Source organism: Vicia villosa, linkage group LG3, assembly GCF_029867415.1.
Source record: "Vicia villosa cultivar HV-30 ecotype Madison, WI linkage group LG3, Vvil1.0, whole genome shotgun sequence".
In the NCBI taxonomy this organism is placed as follows: domain Eukaryota; kingdom Viridiplantae; phylum Streptophyta; class Magnoliopsida; order Fabales; family Fabaceae; genus Vicia; species Vicia villosa.
In genome coordinates this window covers 118,402,694-118,419,021 of record NC_081182.1, presented here as the reverse complement: position 1 = coordinate 118,419,021, position 16,328 = coordinate 118,402,694, and the positions used below count along the sequence as shown (strand labels likewise).

The following is a 16,328-nucleotide window of genomic DNA, read 5'->3' as shown; positions in this document are numbered from 1 at the left end:
CATATAAGAAAATACCAAAAAAAATGTTGCTTATGTTAATCCCCTTTTAAATTTTAATTTTAGATCTTTTTATGTTTATTTCTATATTTTCTTTAGTTAATCTTGATTAATATTTGTTAGTATATTTTTGTTATTTGTTCATGCATCATTATATATATCCATTGCTAACATTTTCAAAACTCTTTTGTGCATTTGCACTCTTTTTCCTTTAAAACCGTTTTCAATAAAACCTTTTTCGAAACTTTTGAGCAGAACTACAAATGCTCTGACTTCTCCATTGCACTGAGGAGGTATGTAGGCACAAGACACAACGTCTTGCAGAGCAAACTTTTGTAAATAATCTTTTTTTATTTCTTTCTTTTAGCAAACAAAAATGGTTTTAACATAAACACAAATTTACAAAAGGTTCCTGTGGAGTACCACAGATGTGAGAGGTGCTAACACCTTCCCCTTGCATAACCAACCCCCGTATCCAGATTTCTTTGTGGTTTTTTCGAGTTTTTTCCCTTTCCTTTTGGAATCAATAAAGTTCGGTGGCGACTCTTACTTTTTAACGAGTTAAGTTAAACAATGACTTAATCTTAAATTTTCCGCCGCTACATTATGTTCTACTCTTTTCTGTCCCCACTATCTAATAGTGACATTGTTGGCCTAAAGTATTGATTTGATTTAGCCTGTGAATTTTTAAAACTAGTTATACAGTCACACTGAATCGAAATAGAACAAGATCATACCTCACCATTGGTGATTGGAACGGAGTCATGGTTGAGGTTACTAATCGTTTCCAATTTAGAAAGCAAACTATTTAAAGTTTCACGAACCTCAACCTCTTTGTCGGCTATGAATTTCTTAGTCTCTAATATTTTCACCAGCCTAACACAAAAAAAAAATGAAATGATTTTCAATTGTAATGTGTATAAGAATTGAATGTAGTGATGCTTACACACTTGAGTTTGGAGATTTCCTTATTGTACTTGTTAAAATCTTTTATGAGATTCTCTAAATAGAATTAACCTGCAACAAAACAAGATTAGGTTGATGCAATTATTGTCGCTTTATATATATATATATATAAGTACGCTCCATCCTTTTTCCAAGAAGAGTTCGGGGTTTCCAGTACCATCCTTTTTCTCTCTGAATAGGGTGATGTTCAATCGCTGGGTTAACCGAAATTGATAGGAGAAGAAATCGACCGAGAGAGAAATAATAATATGGGAAATTGAGAAATATGGAGAGAGCAATTGAGAAATATGGAGAGATAAAGATACTGAAACACTGCAGATATGGAGAGATATGTACGAAACACAAATCATACCAAAAGTAAAAATATTTTCTACACAGTAAAAAAAACTTTTGACACTGTAAAAAAAATCACCTATAGGTAATTTTACATGTTCTCAAGTGTATCATAATAGATCTTAAGCATTCATTTAATCTTGTGGCTATTTTTAGAGGTTTCACCGGTGAGGGACTTAATTGAACCCTCACCTTAGACTTAACCTTGTAATTTAGATTTAATTACAATAAATGATATTATAAATTATGAAATACATTTTTTTTATTGTGTTTTCATTGTAGTAATTAATTATAATATTAAATGAAAAAATTCTATTAATAGTTTTTATAATTTTAATTTTGTTTATTTAAATCAATGCTTTATTTTTAATAATTTAGATATTTTTAAAAATAGGTTTTTATGAATATTAATTTTATAAACTATCTTATGGAGAATACTTCAGATTCCATTGTTTGGCTGCAGGATAGGTGGAATATACAACTAGGAACGGCTATAAGGAACTATTCGGTCTTCGTCAGTCTACGACAGTACCGGTTTCGATCAAGGATAGTTTGCTGGAAGTTTGGCATTCAAAAAGTCCTTTTAGAACTAAGGCCTTCGGGTGGAGATGTATAATGGATAGATTACCTTCTAAAGTATCGTTGGTTTATCGAGGTGTTAACATGGATTTAAGTTGCGTGTTCTATACAGAGGTGGATGAAGATTCGTGCCATTTGTTCTTTAGCTATGGTTTCATAAGATTAATATGGCTGGAGGTTAGTAGTTGGTTAGAAATGCAATGTAGAATAGGAACTGATATTTCTGGTCTGCTATGCTGGAAACAGGAATGTAGCAAGGTAGGGGTTCTGAAAGACAAAGCGAGTGGTATTTGGTTAACGGTGGTTTGGTGTATTTGGAGGTAGAGAAATGATATAGTTTTCAACGGTATTAAACTATGTAGTTCGGATTTTGGGTGGAATACTAAGTTGAAGGTTTAGAAGTGGTTCTGCTTAAGTAATATTTCTTTATCCAAATGTAACTTTTACGATTTTCGTAAAAATCCGGTGGGAAGCCTAGGATAAGTTTCAATTGGTGGGAAATTTTATTTTCGAGCTTAGTTTCTCAACTTTTGTAAGCGGGTTCGAGTACCCCTAGTACTCGCTTTTATTGAATCTTGCTTATAAGAAAAATTTATTAGGTGTGGATTGTACTACTTTCCAATAAAAAATGACAAGTGTATCATTTCCTTTTACGCATATGTAATTTTTTTCCTATTTTCACTCCTTAAATGATGTCAAAGTACACTTGTCATGTTTTCATTGATGAATAGCATAAACCACACCTAAGGAATTGTAGGTAAGTTTTCTCCCTATCTTAATTAGTTTTAGTTTTGATAAAAAAGAGGGTTAAATATATTTTTGATCTTTATAGATATCTCAAAATTTATTTTTAGACATTATTAACGGAAACATTAAGTTACTTGTCAAATTTTTTAATATTAACGGGAACAAATTTGGAATAAATGAAAACACGAAGTTACTGATCAAAATATTGAATATTAGCGGGAACATGAAGTTACTGATAAAAATATTGAATATTAGGAGGAACATGAAGTTACTAATCAAAATATTAATATTAACGGGAACATGAAAACACTGATCAAGATAATGAATAATAACGGGAACATGAAGTTACAGATCAAAATATTAAATATTAAAGAAAATATGAAGTTACTGATCAAAATATTATATATTAACGGGAACATAAAGTTATTGATCAAAATATTGAATATTAACGAAAACATGAAATTATTGATCAAAATATTGTATATTAACAAGAACATGAAGTTGTTTATCAAACTATTGAATATTAACGGGAACATGACGTTCAGAAAATTGACCATGACACTGTTGAACATCTCCCACCATTATCATACTCACCAACAAACGAAAATTCGCAACAAAACAAAATGAACCCGTGTTTGGTTCTGTTCTTATTGGAACTTCGATTATATGGGCCTTTCAATTAATTGCCCATTCATTTTATGGGTTATAATCCATACATTTTCTTTATACATATTATTTCTCAATGGATCCTCTACATTTCTTAAATGCATCCTTAGATGTATTATTCAATTTAAAACAATATAAATTTTATTTTCTTAATTACTTTTTATTTTCAATATTCAATTTTTTTAATATTAGTATTTTTATAACTTTTCCCATTTTAACCTAAATTTATTATTTTACTAATACCTTTTATTTTCCTCAATTCAAATGTGCGAAATTGACGGGTACCCATGCGAACGCACGAGTATCACACTAGTTTTCATTGATGAATAGCATAAACCACACCTAAGGAATTTTAGGTAAGTTTTCTCCTTATCCTAATTAGTTTTAGTTTTGATAAAAAAAAGGGTTAAATATATTTTTGATCTTTATAAATATTTCAAATTTTATTTTTAGTCCTTAATAAAAAAATGACATATTTTAGTCACTACAAAATTTTTATGCATGTAATTTTAGTCTTGTTATTTTTAAAAATTTTGAAAACACCTTAACTACCTTTTAAATTTTTAAACTTTTGAATAATTTTTTTCATTAATTTTTATAATACTGTGAAATATTTATTTGCCAAACTTTAGATTTTTTTTTAAATGAAAAGAATTAAATATGAATTTTTAAGATTTTAAAAGATAATCATAAAAGTAATGAAAATCTCAACATAGAAATCAAAATTTGACTTCTTTTTCAAAGACCTTTTTAAAACATTCTGAAAAGAAATTTAGATACTCCCTCCGTTCCTTTTTAAGTGTCGTTTTAGAAGAATTTTTTTGTTCCTATTTAAGTGTCGTTTTATAATTTAATGTTATAATTTGTCATTTATACCCTTATTTTCTCAATAACTCCACCTCAAATTTTTCAATTAGTTATTGGAAAAAGAGAGTGTATGATTGAATTTATTTGGAAAGAGAAAATCAATAAGGGTATAATAGGAAAAATAACTCTAATAATTAACTATCTTGGTTGAAGAGCTTTTTGCTAAAACGACACTTAAAAAGGAACGGAGGGAGTAGTATCTATCACTCCTAGAAAAATAGTATTTAGCGTCGACCATACTTCGACTCTATAAGCAAAAAAATAACACCATTGCAGGTTTAACATCGAGTTAGCGTCGGTGTTAGGGGCAGACTAAAAGGCTAGAAGCTAACATGTTAGTGTCAATAAAAAAAATAGTTATGTCTACCGTAGTGTCGGCTCAGACAATTGCTGAAGAGATAAAGATTGCATATGTCTGAGGCAAAAAAGGTTCTCAAATAAATAGACAATCACTTGCTGCAGAAAAGATCTTGAGAAATTACCAGAGATATAATTATTGTAGAATTAGGTTTTTCATCCATTAGATAAGCCATCCGCTGAGGAAAAACAAGTCCAAGGATGTAAATATATAAACGTGCCTTCTGGTTATCTAGGTTTCCAACTATCACGACGAAAAATTTGGAGATCAAGCTATCAATTAACTTGAATTACCAAAAAGCAAGAGTCGCCACAAATTCTCGATCGTTCTGCACCTATAAAAATCTTGATCGATTGGATTGTTGTATATACGAGTTCAGATCTAGGGATATATGTTGGCGTCTTTTCACGGTGGTTCGAGATCCAAGTGGAATATCGACCAAAGTTGATTCAGAATTAAAAGGATTCAAACACCACAGATCTGAGATCTTGATTCTGTAGGTCCTCAATTTCTTCATATAAGACTCTTTTAGATTTTGGATTTGCGAAGCAGACTTGACCTTGTGAAAATCATAGGAATCAGAAGTCGTTTCCCACATCTGGTGCCACTATTATGTAGTGGAACCAGAAATAGATGAGATTAGGGAAGCTACAATGATTCATGGGAGTAACATCTCGATCCGAAGGTTGTGGTTGTGACGTATCGTGAATCAAATGAGTTGATCTTGAATCGGTGTTGCTAACCTATGGTGCGATGGACTTAGGGGATACTTGCATGGTTAGCACTCCAACGTCCAAGTTATTTAGGATTCAAGATAATTGTGTGAAAGTGGAGATAGAAATTGTGTACTTAAAAATCTTTTATGAAAGTATTTATACTTTGAGCTCAATAGAGCGGATTAGATAAGTAGACCTTGTCTTGCACAAAGCATTAACATTATAAAATAAATAAAATATTAAAAATAAATAGATAAATTAAACCAATAAATAGTTCTAAAATAAATTAATTATCTACCAATAATAAATTGATGTAGTATTAATAAAATTAAATAAATATTAAAGTATATAAATGCAGTTCGATTTAGACCAATTTTTAAAATTAATCTAAAATTTGACCCTATTTGAATAGTTTTTATAAAAGAGAATTCAAATACATCCAAAATTATTAGTTTCTTTTTATAATTTTTTTGTACTATTAAATTAATTTGCGGTGTTTATTGGATTTCACCACTCAGGGAAGAATCTAAGACTAGTAAATTGGGGTCAAGTGACCCCACTTGATTTTTTTTAAAGCTAATAATAATAATTATTGATATATTGATCCCACACCACTCATTTACTTTAAATTTTATCCTTTAGAAGACATAAATCTAACACTTAATTTTACTTTATTATTTTATTTTTAAAAGTAAACGCAAATTAAAAAGGCATGAGGAAGTTGTATAGTTTTTATAACTAAATATATAATACATAGAAAGTGATATATTTGATATTGCTGAAAATGAAAATATTTTACAACACTTTCAAAATATGAAGATACATAGAGAGCAATTATAATTCTTGAATATTGAGTTGTCTTCCATCTTTTTTATATACATTAGTATTTTGTTTTGTAATATTTAACTTCTTAGATATACATTATCATTATTTTACACAGAAGTATTTATATGTATTTTTATGAATAATTATGTTATTTGATTCTAATATTTTAATAAAAAATTGACCTTATTAAAATTTTTGGATCCGTCCCTGTCACCACTCTAATCTATATCATAAGAGAAAGTTGTTTATAAAATTATTGAATAATCCATATACTTATGTATATATAGATAAAATATATTAGTTATGTGTTCTTAAATTCTAACTCCACTTATTATTAGAATTTAAACTTATGTAATTGCGGTTGTATTATAATTTAAATCTATTTATTTGCAGTTATATGTGATTTTCTAGTAGTTTTTTTTTTTGATCACGAGTTTCTAATAGTTATTCAACTATATGTATCATGTGTTTTATTGAGTAAGAGGTTTTTTTTCTTCTTTTTCTTGTCAATTAACTTTTGAACCCTCGGCGACAAATAGAGTAAAATGATAAAAACAAAAATTCTACAATTTTATTTTATTTTTAAAATAATTCTACAATTTTATTAGGAAAAAAGAATAAGAATACAAATTGTGAAACTAAGTTTGGGTAATACAAATTGAAAATCAATGTATTATTAACATATCAAACTGCAGCAACAACTATAGAATCCCCCTTTTTAGTGGAGAAAGTTTCGTTGATTATAAACAAATTTTAATAAAATAATAAAATAATCATAAAATAATAAAATATATTATTAACATATCAAACTGCTGCAACAACTAAATCCCTTTTTAGTGGAGAAAGTTTATTTGATTATAAACAAGTATTAATAAAATAATAAAATATGTTATTCACATATCAAACTGCTGCAACAACTAAAATCCTTTTTAGTGGAGAAAGTTTCGTTGATTATAAACAAATATAATGTTAATAAAATAATCAAATAACAAATAAATAAATACATGTATGATATTAATAAATCTAAAAGATAGCAATGACTAGTCTAAAAAAATATATTTATTTTGTATCTTTAACTTTAATATGAAATATAATTATATTTTGAATATTTGATTGAGATACATTAATTTGATTGACCCAAATATAGAAGCTCCCATATCAATTGTAGAGATTTTCTCCAACAGAATCTCTGATTTTTTGGCATCCTAAAAATTGGAATTATTTAATATAAATATATCAAACACCAAGTACTATTTTCTGATATACTTTTACTTTTAACTACACTGTTTTTTTCCTAATTTTATTTTATTTTTAAGTTAGTAGAAATTCTACAATTCTATAATTTTATTAGAAAAAAGAATATGAATACAAATTGTGAAAGTTTGTAAACTGCAGCAACAACTAGAATCTCCCTTTTTAGTGGAGAAAGTTTCGTTGATTATAAATATATTTTAATAAAATAATAAAATAATCAATAAATAAATAAATGTATGAAATTACTAAATCTAAAACATATCCGTGACTAGTTTAAAAAAAATATGTTTATTTTGTATCTTTAACTTTATATAAAAATCTCAAACATAACTATATTTGAATATTGATTGAGATAAATTAATGTGATTGACCTAAATATAGAAACTACCCTATCAATTGTAGAGATTTTCTCTAACAGAATCTCTGATTTTTTGGGCATCCTAAGATAATAAAAATTGGAATTATTTAATATAAATATATCAAACACCAAGAACAATGTACGATTTTCTGATATTTTAACTACTGTGTTTTCTTCTTGCTTTCTGAAGAAAAAACAAATAGCCTTTTTCTTTTCTTATACTTGTTTTCAGCATTCAGTATGCAAATAGATTGGAGGAATTTAGAATCACTTTCTTTAAGTTTGATTTTTGATAAGTTAGTAGAAACTATTGATCACATCTCTTTCAGCCGCGTATGCAAAAATTGGTATTCTATTGCAAAGTTTAACTATCAAAATCCACAAATACAAAATAATGTGTTACCCATGCTTATGATTCCCACAAGAAATAAGAGCAGGACAGAAAGAAGTTTATACGGAATTTCATCAAAAAAAGATTACAACCTCAAACTACCTGTACGTTGTAACAAGAGGCTTTGTGGTTCAAGTCATGGTTGGTTAGCCAAGGTGGATTATAGTTCTCAAGCTACCCGTATAACACTCCTCAATCCTTTTAAAAATGGGGCATCTATCACTTTACCACCCCTTTACTTCCCAAATTTGTTTAGAAGAAAAGACCGTTATGAGTATGATGTGCATAAGGTTATTTTATCTACTAATCCTACATTTAAGCCACGCGATTTTGTAGTTGTAGCAATTTATACTATGCGGAAACATCTTGCTTTTCTGAAAGCTGGACAAAAGAATTGGACTTATGTTGATGATATTCATTGTGTCTTCAATGATGTTATATTCTACAAAGGCCTAGTCTATGCCGTAGGACAAATGAGTAACATTATCTCGGTTGATTTTTCTTATTTAAAGGATGGAAGAGTAATTCCCAAAGTTGTTTCTTCGAAGGGGAATGATTTCGCTGATCGAACTTATCTTGTAAAATCATTAGAAGATGACTTATGGCTTGTAAGAAAAATTATGGGGTATCCTGGTGACGAAGATGATGAAGATAATGTCGAGCCTAGTAATGGTGCGAAAAGATTTGAAGTATATAATTTGGAATTGGATCTTCAAACGGGTGAACTTATACAAATGTCAAAAATTGATAGTTTAGGAGACAATGTCTTATTCCTCGGTGATAGTGATTCTATTGCTTTGTCAACTTCATATTTCTCTAGTTATCTTCAAAAAGATTCAATTTATTATACAGCTGATTGGTACGGAGACGCGCCACCTTACCCTCATGGACCATTTGATATGAAAATCTACAATGTAAAAGAGGACAAGTTTAGTGAACACTGCCCTTTTTATCCTCGATTTAAACGAATGTCACCTGCGGTATGGGTTATTCCACCATTTCAATGGGATTAACATCAAATTGAAATATGATATTTTGTTAATTAATCCTGTTACATTACTATATTGTTCTTGACAAAGATTTATGTGTATTATATTTTAAATATTTCAATTAATTTTTATCTTTCATTCAGTTCTGTAATTTTAATTCTTGGAATTGTATCATAGAGGAGTAATAAGTTATGCACTATTAAAATTTTGAATCCGTTAGATTACTTTAGATAAGAATTCAAGATTTTTAATTGATACTAAACAATTCAATTAGCATTGAATCATTGGCATTTTAATTTCAGAAATTTAAGGAATGATTTGAACAACATTATAGTTATGAATTCAATCTTAAAATTTGAATCAGTAAATCTCGCCAACAAACAGTAAATCCCGCATCATATGAACCAACATTAACAAACAATTAAAACCAATGGATATGAATTGATATGAATAAGGATTTAAAATTTAAGGTACTTTAAATCCATAATATATAAAAAGATGAATTTGATGAAAAATAGATTTTATTAAAACAATGAATAAATGAAGGGACTTAACAATACAACCTCTTCTTCTTTTTTTTAATTTTGAATATATATATATATATATATATATATATATATATATATATATATATATATATATATATATATATATATATATATATATATATATATATATATATATATATATATATATATATATATATATATATATATATATATATATATGATAATATCAAATAATGTGGGTCTCATACAAATTTAGTGTGACTCATAACTTTTAGATATTGGTTTTAAATTTCAATATTATTTTATTATGAGGAGGGATATTCTTACTCCAGGAGTAAGTTATTAAGACTTGCTCCTCATCATGATCATTGATTCTTTTGAATCTAATGGTTGAAATTAATAAGTAATTAAATGTGGAGAGAGAAAAATAATATTCATTAATTTTAACCATTAGATTGAGAAGAATCAATGATCATGATGAGGAGTAAGTCTTGACAACTTACTCTTGGAGTAAGAATATCCTTCTCTAAAGAGTAAGTTATCAAGACTTACTCCTCATCATGATCATTGATTCTTCTCAATCTAATGGTTAAAATTAATAAGTAATTAAATGTGATGAAAGAAAAATAATACTCATTATGAGAAAATAAAAATAAGTATCGTTGTCAAAGATTGAACTCTGGACCGTTTTTTAGATAAATACGCTCAATATAGTTTCTTTTCCAACCAAAAGAATAATGGGACTATCAGTATAAAGTACTCTTTCTTATTCTGCAAGGAGACTTAATTTATAAGAGGAATTGTAGGTCTTTAATGATTTATACCATTACATGCAATGACTAGAATAGACATTACATTGCTTGCATAGTTGAGAAAAGGAGGGCTTTATGTTTTGATTTGGGAAAAAGTGAATGAATATACTCATTTGTCTTACTGGTTATTTATCGAATCAGTCATCTAATCGAGGAGTTAATGGAGATATTGATTATGGAGCCTACAAATTCAACAACACATTCGTAGGTTTTGACTCACTAATGGATGGATTGGTCCAAGTTATCTCTTTTATGTAGGAGAGGTGGTCAATCCCTAGGACCATTGGTACTTTAGTTATTAACTCAGAGAGTTTTATTTGAATAACTTAAAAATATGGTTTGTTACGTTCTTCTACAATATACAACAAAGAGGAAGTGAAGCGAGTTGGATCACATGTTCGCCACATGATCTCACCACTTACTATTTAGATATAATTTATGTTATTTAATAGTTAGAGAGTATATGTGCCAAGTTGATAGGCCATATCAAAGATATTTCACTTGATAGTACCTTAAGCACAATGCATGTAAGAGCGAAGTGATTAAGTGAGACCATTATTGACCGTAGTCCTCAAGCATAAAGATTGTAAAGGCAAACTCGTTAAGCGAAAACATTATGGTTCATAGTACCTCAAACACAAGGAATGTAAGAGAAAACTGATTAGGGAACCTATGAAGGAGATGCCAACTGGCCTATTGATCCCTGTGTGTATTCGAGTTTGATTCTTTATTGTGGTGTTTCACTAGAAGTTGGTGGCGGCTTACTTAGGATTAACGGTTAGTCTTTTGGATTAAAGATGTTGTTAATGCAGTGAAATGATTAAAACTACCTTGGGAAGGACCAAACAATCTAGGACATGTGGGATCGTTAATGGCAAATATGTGTACCTTATACTTCAGGGGAAAAGTTGAAACCATTAGTTTCATCTTCAATAGTATGGTAAGGATAGCTTCATTTTGTAAAGTTTTATTCATATCCCTACTAGAGATGAAGCCATGTATAGTTGCATGTCCCTAACACACTCAAGGGGAACACCCCCTATATAGTTATTTTGTTGCTTATCTTACCGCTTTCGTTTATTATCATTTATTGAGTCTCCTTCATGATTGCACATCATCTCTGAATCAAGTTTGAATCGATTTGTTTTTAGAATGCATAAATCAATGGTTATATTTGAGATTGATCATGATGCTTCCAGCTGATTGCATGAGTCAGTCGAATAAGAACCATGTATGTTATTGATACAAGTCAAGTGGAAAGAAAAATCTCAAAGTATTTTAAAAATCATGAAAAGTTGAGATTTTGAGATCTTGATTCGAATCAATTTGGACAAAGGCAAACCAAAGTTTTTAAAAACCCCTGATTTGAATCAACATTTACACTTGATTCGAATTAGTCTGTAAATGGTTCACCATAGCTTCATTTGATTCAAATCAGACTTTACACCTGATTCAAATCAGTCATTTTTCTCATATTTTCCTATTGGATCTAGATTATTTAATTCGAATCATATTTTTCTCTTGATTCAAATCACGGGTTTTTGATTTGAATCAGCCTTTATACTTGATTCGAACCAGACAGGAAATGAGTAAAAATCTATTTCTTTCTTATTCCACTTCACTTGTTCACTTGACTCAACTCATGAAATGTTCTTGATTCAAATCTAAGCAACTTTTTCTACCCATTCTTGTGCTCAATCTCAATCACATATAAATTATTTTTGTCATCATGAATCACGTAACACTTTTTCATAATTCTATTGTGATTTTGTGAAATCGACACTCTCTCACTTTTTGAAAGTTCAGAAACCCTTGCAACAGAGTACCTTAATAGTGACTATGTTAAAGGCTACAGATAAGTTGGAGTTCTTCTTAAATATTCAGATAGTTTATCACTCAAGGAATCAGTACGATCGAGGGGTGATTGATCACACAAAGGTTGGATTAGATTGGTGATATTGGGAGATTCAAGAAGCGTGAAACAAGTAAAGATTACACGGAAAAGTTTGGCCTTATGTTGTAAACAAGTCAAGATCCAAATAGGAGATTTATTTTTCTCAGGATTATTGTGGATTAGTGATTGTATGAACTCTTGCAATATTTTTCACATAAAAAGGAACAATTCATGTTCCAATGGGAAACAATTGAAGAGTGCGCGTAGGAAAAGCGAGGACGAATGCCTAAGTAATATATATTTGGCGTTCTCTCTCTCTCTCTCTCTCTCTCCCTCTCTTTCTCTCTCACTCATTTTGCATTAAACTTTTGTAGTATATTGCATACTTAGGTTTTCAATTCTTAGTGTAGTTTATTGTTTATTCAATTGGTAGCGGTCATTATGTAAGGTTAGATTTTGTTAGAATTGGAGCCTAATTGAGCTTTAGTGGTGATTAAATTCTACTAAACATTTGAATATACACACATCTCGTGCAATGTACAATCGAATCAATTAAATACCTTCTGTGCGACATCATTAATCATCTTTGGTAATTGTGAGTTGGTTTGGTGTTAACGTAATCAAATTCCAATAAAAGAATAATCATCACAATTTTTGCCTTAAATCTTTCTCGCGCATTTTTTAGAAACCTATTATAATCCTTTTTAGAAAATCGGTTAAATTTTTAACAACGTTATTTTTTGTCTATTTACCACCCCTCTATACCGTTTCATTAACTCTATATTCTCACCCAACAATTGGAATCAATAGTTGGTCTTTTGATTAAGTCTAATCGACTCCAAAAGTTTTAAGAATATGGTAGACAATGACGATCCAAAGGGAGCATATAATAGGGTACTGATTTTTAATGGTGAAAATTATACTTATTGGAAAGTGAACATGTATGTACACTTAAGTTGACAAAAATATGTAGTGCTATGTCACTAAGTGACCATTTATCCCTACGAGCAATAATGACATTATTAAGCATCCAAAATATTCGATGGATAATGAAACCAACAAGGCTTCATATGATTAGAAAGCGAGGAACATACTTATCTCCGATTTAAGCGCAAAAAGTAATCTACTCAATTTCACATCATATGAGTGCTAAGGGTATGTGGGATGCTCTCAAAATTCTCTAGGATGTTACAGAAGACATCAAGGATTCTAATATCAACATGTTTATAGAGGAGTTTGAACTATTTCATATGGAACTAAAAGAATTCATAAATTCCATGCAAAATAGATTCCTCCACTTAACCAACAAACTATGAAACTTGGGAAAAACTTATTCTAACAAATATTTTATTATCAAAATATTGAAATCTATGTGCAAGGAGTGGAAACCAAAGATTACATCTATAAAAGAATATATTGATCTTAACATTTTGGATGTTACAAAGTTGTTTGGAAAGTTAGCTGAGCATGAAAAGGAACTGAAATGACTCGCCGATAACGAAGTAAAGTCGGATAAAAAAGAGAAAGGGAAATAAGAGAAACAATATCTTTCTTTGAAAGCTTTGACATCTAAAGATAGTAAATCAAAGGAAGAAAGTGACAAATTTTACGATGAAACTCTTAAACAAGAGGAGATGGGTTTATTCGTCAAACGCTATAATAGATACTTAAAAAAACCAGCTCAAGCATTCCGACAAAGGATTGGTAAATTTCAGAAATACTCACCCGCCTAAGAAAGAACAAAAGAAAAAGGATGATGATATTACACCTTACGAGTGAGGAAAATTAGGACATTATATAACTACTTTCCCAAGTTTCACCAAGCATCATAAAAATAAAGATAAGGAACACTACGGGATGCAAGGAAATAATTTCAAAGGTCGTAGAGGCTATATCGCGTGGAAAGAATGGGATGAGAGCTCCTCCTCAAATTCTTGCTCAAGTTCAGATGATGAGTGGGTCAACCTATGTTTGATGACACATAAGTAACGTGAAACTTTAAAAGGTATATACTTCTGAACCCGATGATGAATATTCATATAATGAATTGTCGAAAGCATTTAATGATATGTATGTTAATTCTATAAATGCGTTTAAGAATATTGCTCTCCAAAAATAATTAATTCTAGGACTTGAAAAAGAGATAAATCATCTTAGACATTGTAGCAACCAGCTTAAATTTTTTAATAAAAAACAGAGTTGCCACCCTTAATTTATTTTAAAAGATAAAAAGGGAAAAAACTTGTAATTTGATGAAATCCGGGTCAGTAGGTAATTTAAGCAAAGGGAATGTATTGGGCACCCTTTTCCTCCCTTGTACTCAAGGGGGTCATTTGGAATTTAGATTTTAAAAATAAAAAAATATGTGAAATAAAGAGCCAATTGTTGGGTGTAATTAGGGTTATTTAGAAAATTGTTAGTTTAAGAAAAAAGTATTGATAGAAAAAGGTCGGCCTCATATCACATGAGATTTAAGTCATTGGCCAAAAGGTAAAAAATCCCAAGGGTTTGGAAAACTATATTACAATCATGAAAACTTAAACCAAAGTGTAGCAACAATAAAATATGAGAGAAAAGGGAAGGCCTCATGTATCATCATTGGCCAAAAATAAATATTTAAAAAAAGGGAAGGGTGCCTCATATGAAATCATTGGTCCCAAAAGCATATAAATTTTGATAAAAGGGTTTAAAAATTTTTTGTGTAAAAAAGAAAAGGTTTGTCAGTCGTGTCTGTTAAGTCAACATGGATAGGGTTTGTTCAATACACACCCTAGGACAAACCTTCAAGAGGGAGAAGAAAAACATAGAAAGTTTTTAAAATAGATGTTTGAGAAAAATGTACGTGAACATGGAAATATTCCCCCTAATAGGATTGTCAAAGGTCCTATTTATAATGTTATAAAGTAGGTTAAAAACCCAAGAAAGGAAATAACCCACATCCAAAAAGCCCACAATTTGATATTTTGAAAAGGGAAAGAAAATTAGTAAAAATAAAAGAGAAAAATGCAAAAGTGTCACTTGTGGGATTTGAACCCTTGACTTCTTCCTTGAAAGCCTTATTTCTTACCAATAGGACTATGTTATTTATTCAAAATATAAATCCAATTGAAAGTATATGAAATGTAGGAAAATATTTGGTATTTAAGAAAATACAAATAATTTACGAGTAAACTATTATATTATTAAATAGACAAAAGAAAGTGGAAGCCAATATTTATAAAACCCAAAACCCAAAAATTATTAAATAGACAGAAGAAAATGTAAATAAATCAAAGATATTTAAAACCCAAAATTTAAACCAAAGAATTTTATAAAAACCCTATTTTAAGATTATACGACTTTTTGAAACAGTGTGGGGAAATTTAGGGTATGACAGCTGCCCCTATTTAATCACTCTTCAATTGAAAGGTGCGAGAGCATGCAGTTCTCACACGTTCGAATTGAAGGGTTATTAAATACCGAAAGACCCCAAAATTTGACAGGACGTTTGGAAGTAAATGAGAGTAAGCAAGGATTACGCAGATAACTCATCAATGCTTGAAAATAGTAAACATAGATTATCAAGAAATAACAATGCGAATAACTTGCCAATACCCGAGAAAAATGATCGTAGATAACCTAGATATGACAACGCGGATAACTCTTACATATCGAAAGTAACCAAGAGAAGACGACGTAGATAGTCAATCGATCACTGCTAGGGGACTAATGTTATTGAAGGTAACTTGTTACTGCTCGGGAACTAACGTAACAAGGCGAAAGTTGAATTTGATAATTGAGAGTGTGGTTTGGAAAAATAGGAAAGTTTAAACTTGATAATTGAGTTTTGACAATTAAAACTTGAATAACTAGGTTATGAATCGTAAATGTACCACCTAGTGTCAATTTAATTTTGATACCTCTAGCAGTTATGTCTGTCTTTAAACGAGGTAGTATAGGATACAAATAATGTTAAGCTTAGAAATTGAAAATTTAGCGCATCTTAGCTGGTAAGTCTGCCTTGAGATTTTCCGTAGTTTTTCATGAGCATGTATGATTGAATGTACTGTGTGTACGCATGTTTGATA

At 29.7% G+C, this 16,328-nt stretch overlaps 1 protein-coding gene across 1 annotated transcript; it reads left to right on the top strand.

The window, feature by feature from the left end:
- Positions 1-7,906: 7,906 nt before the first annotated feature.
- LOC131658861 (F-box protein SKIP23-like) lies at positions 7,907-9,070 on the top strand. The gene has a single exon (XM_058928111.1). It carries the CDS (start codon positions 7,907-7,909, stop codon positions 9,068-9,070), a length of 1,164 nt encoding a protein of 387 aa, XP_058784094.1.
- Positions 9,071-16,328: the final 7,258 nt, after the last annotated feature.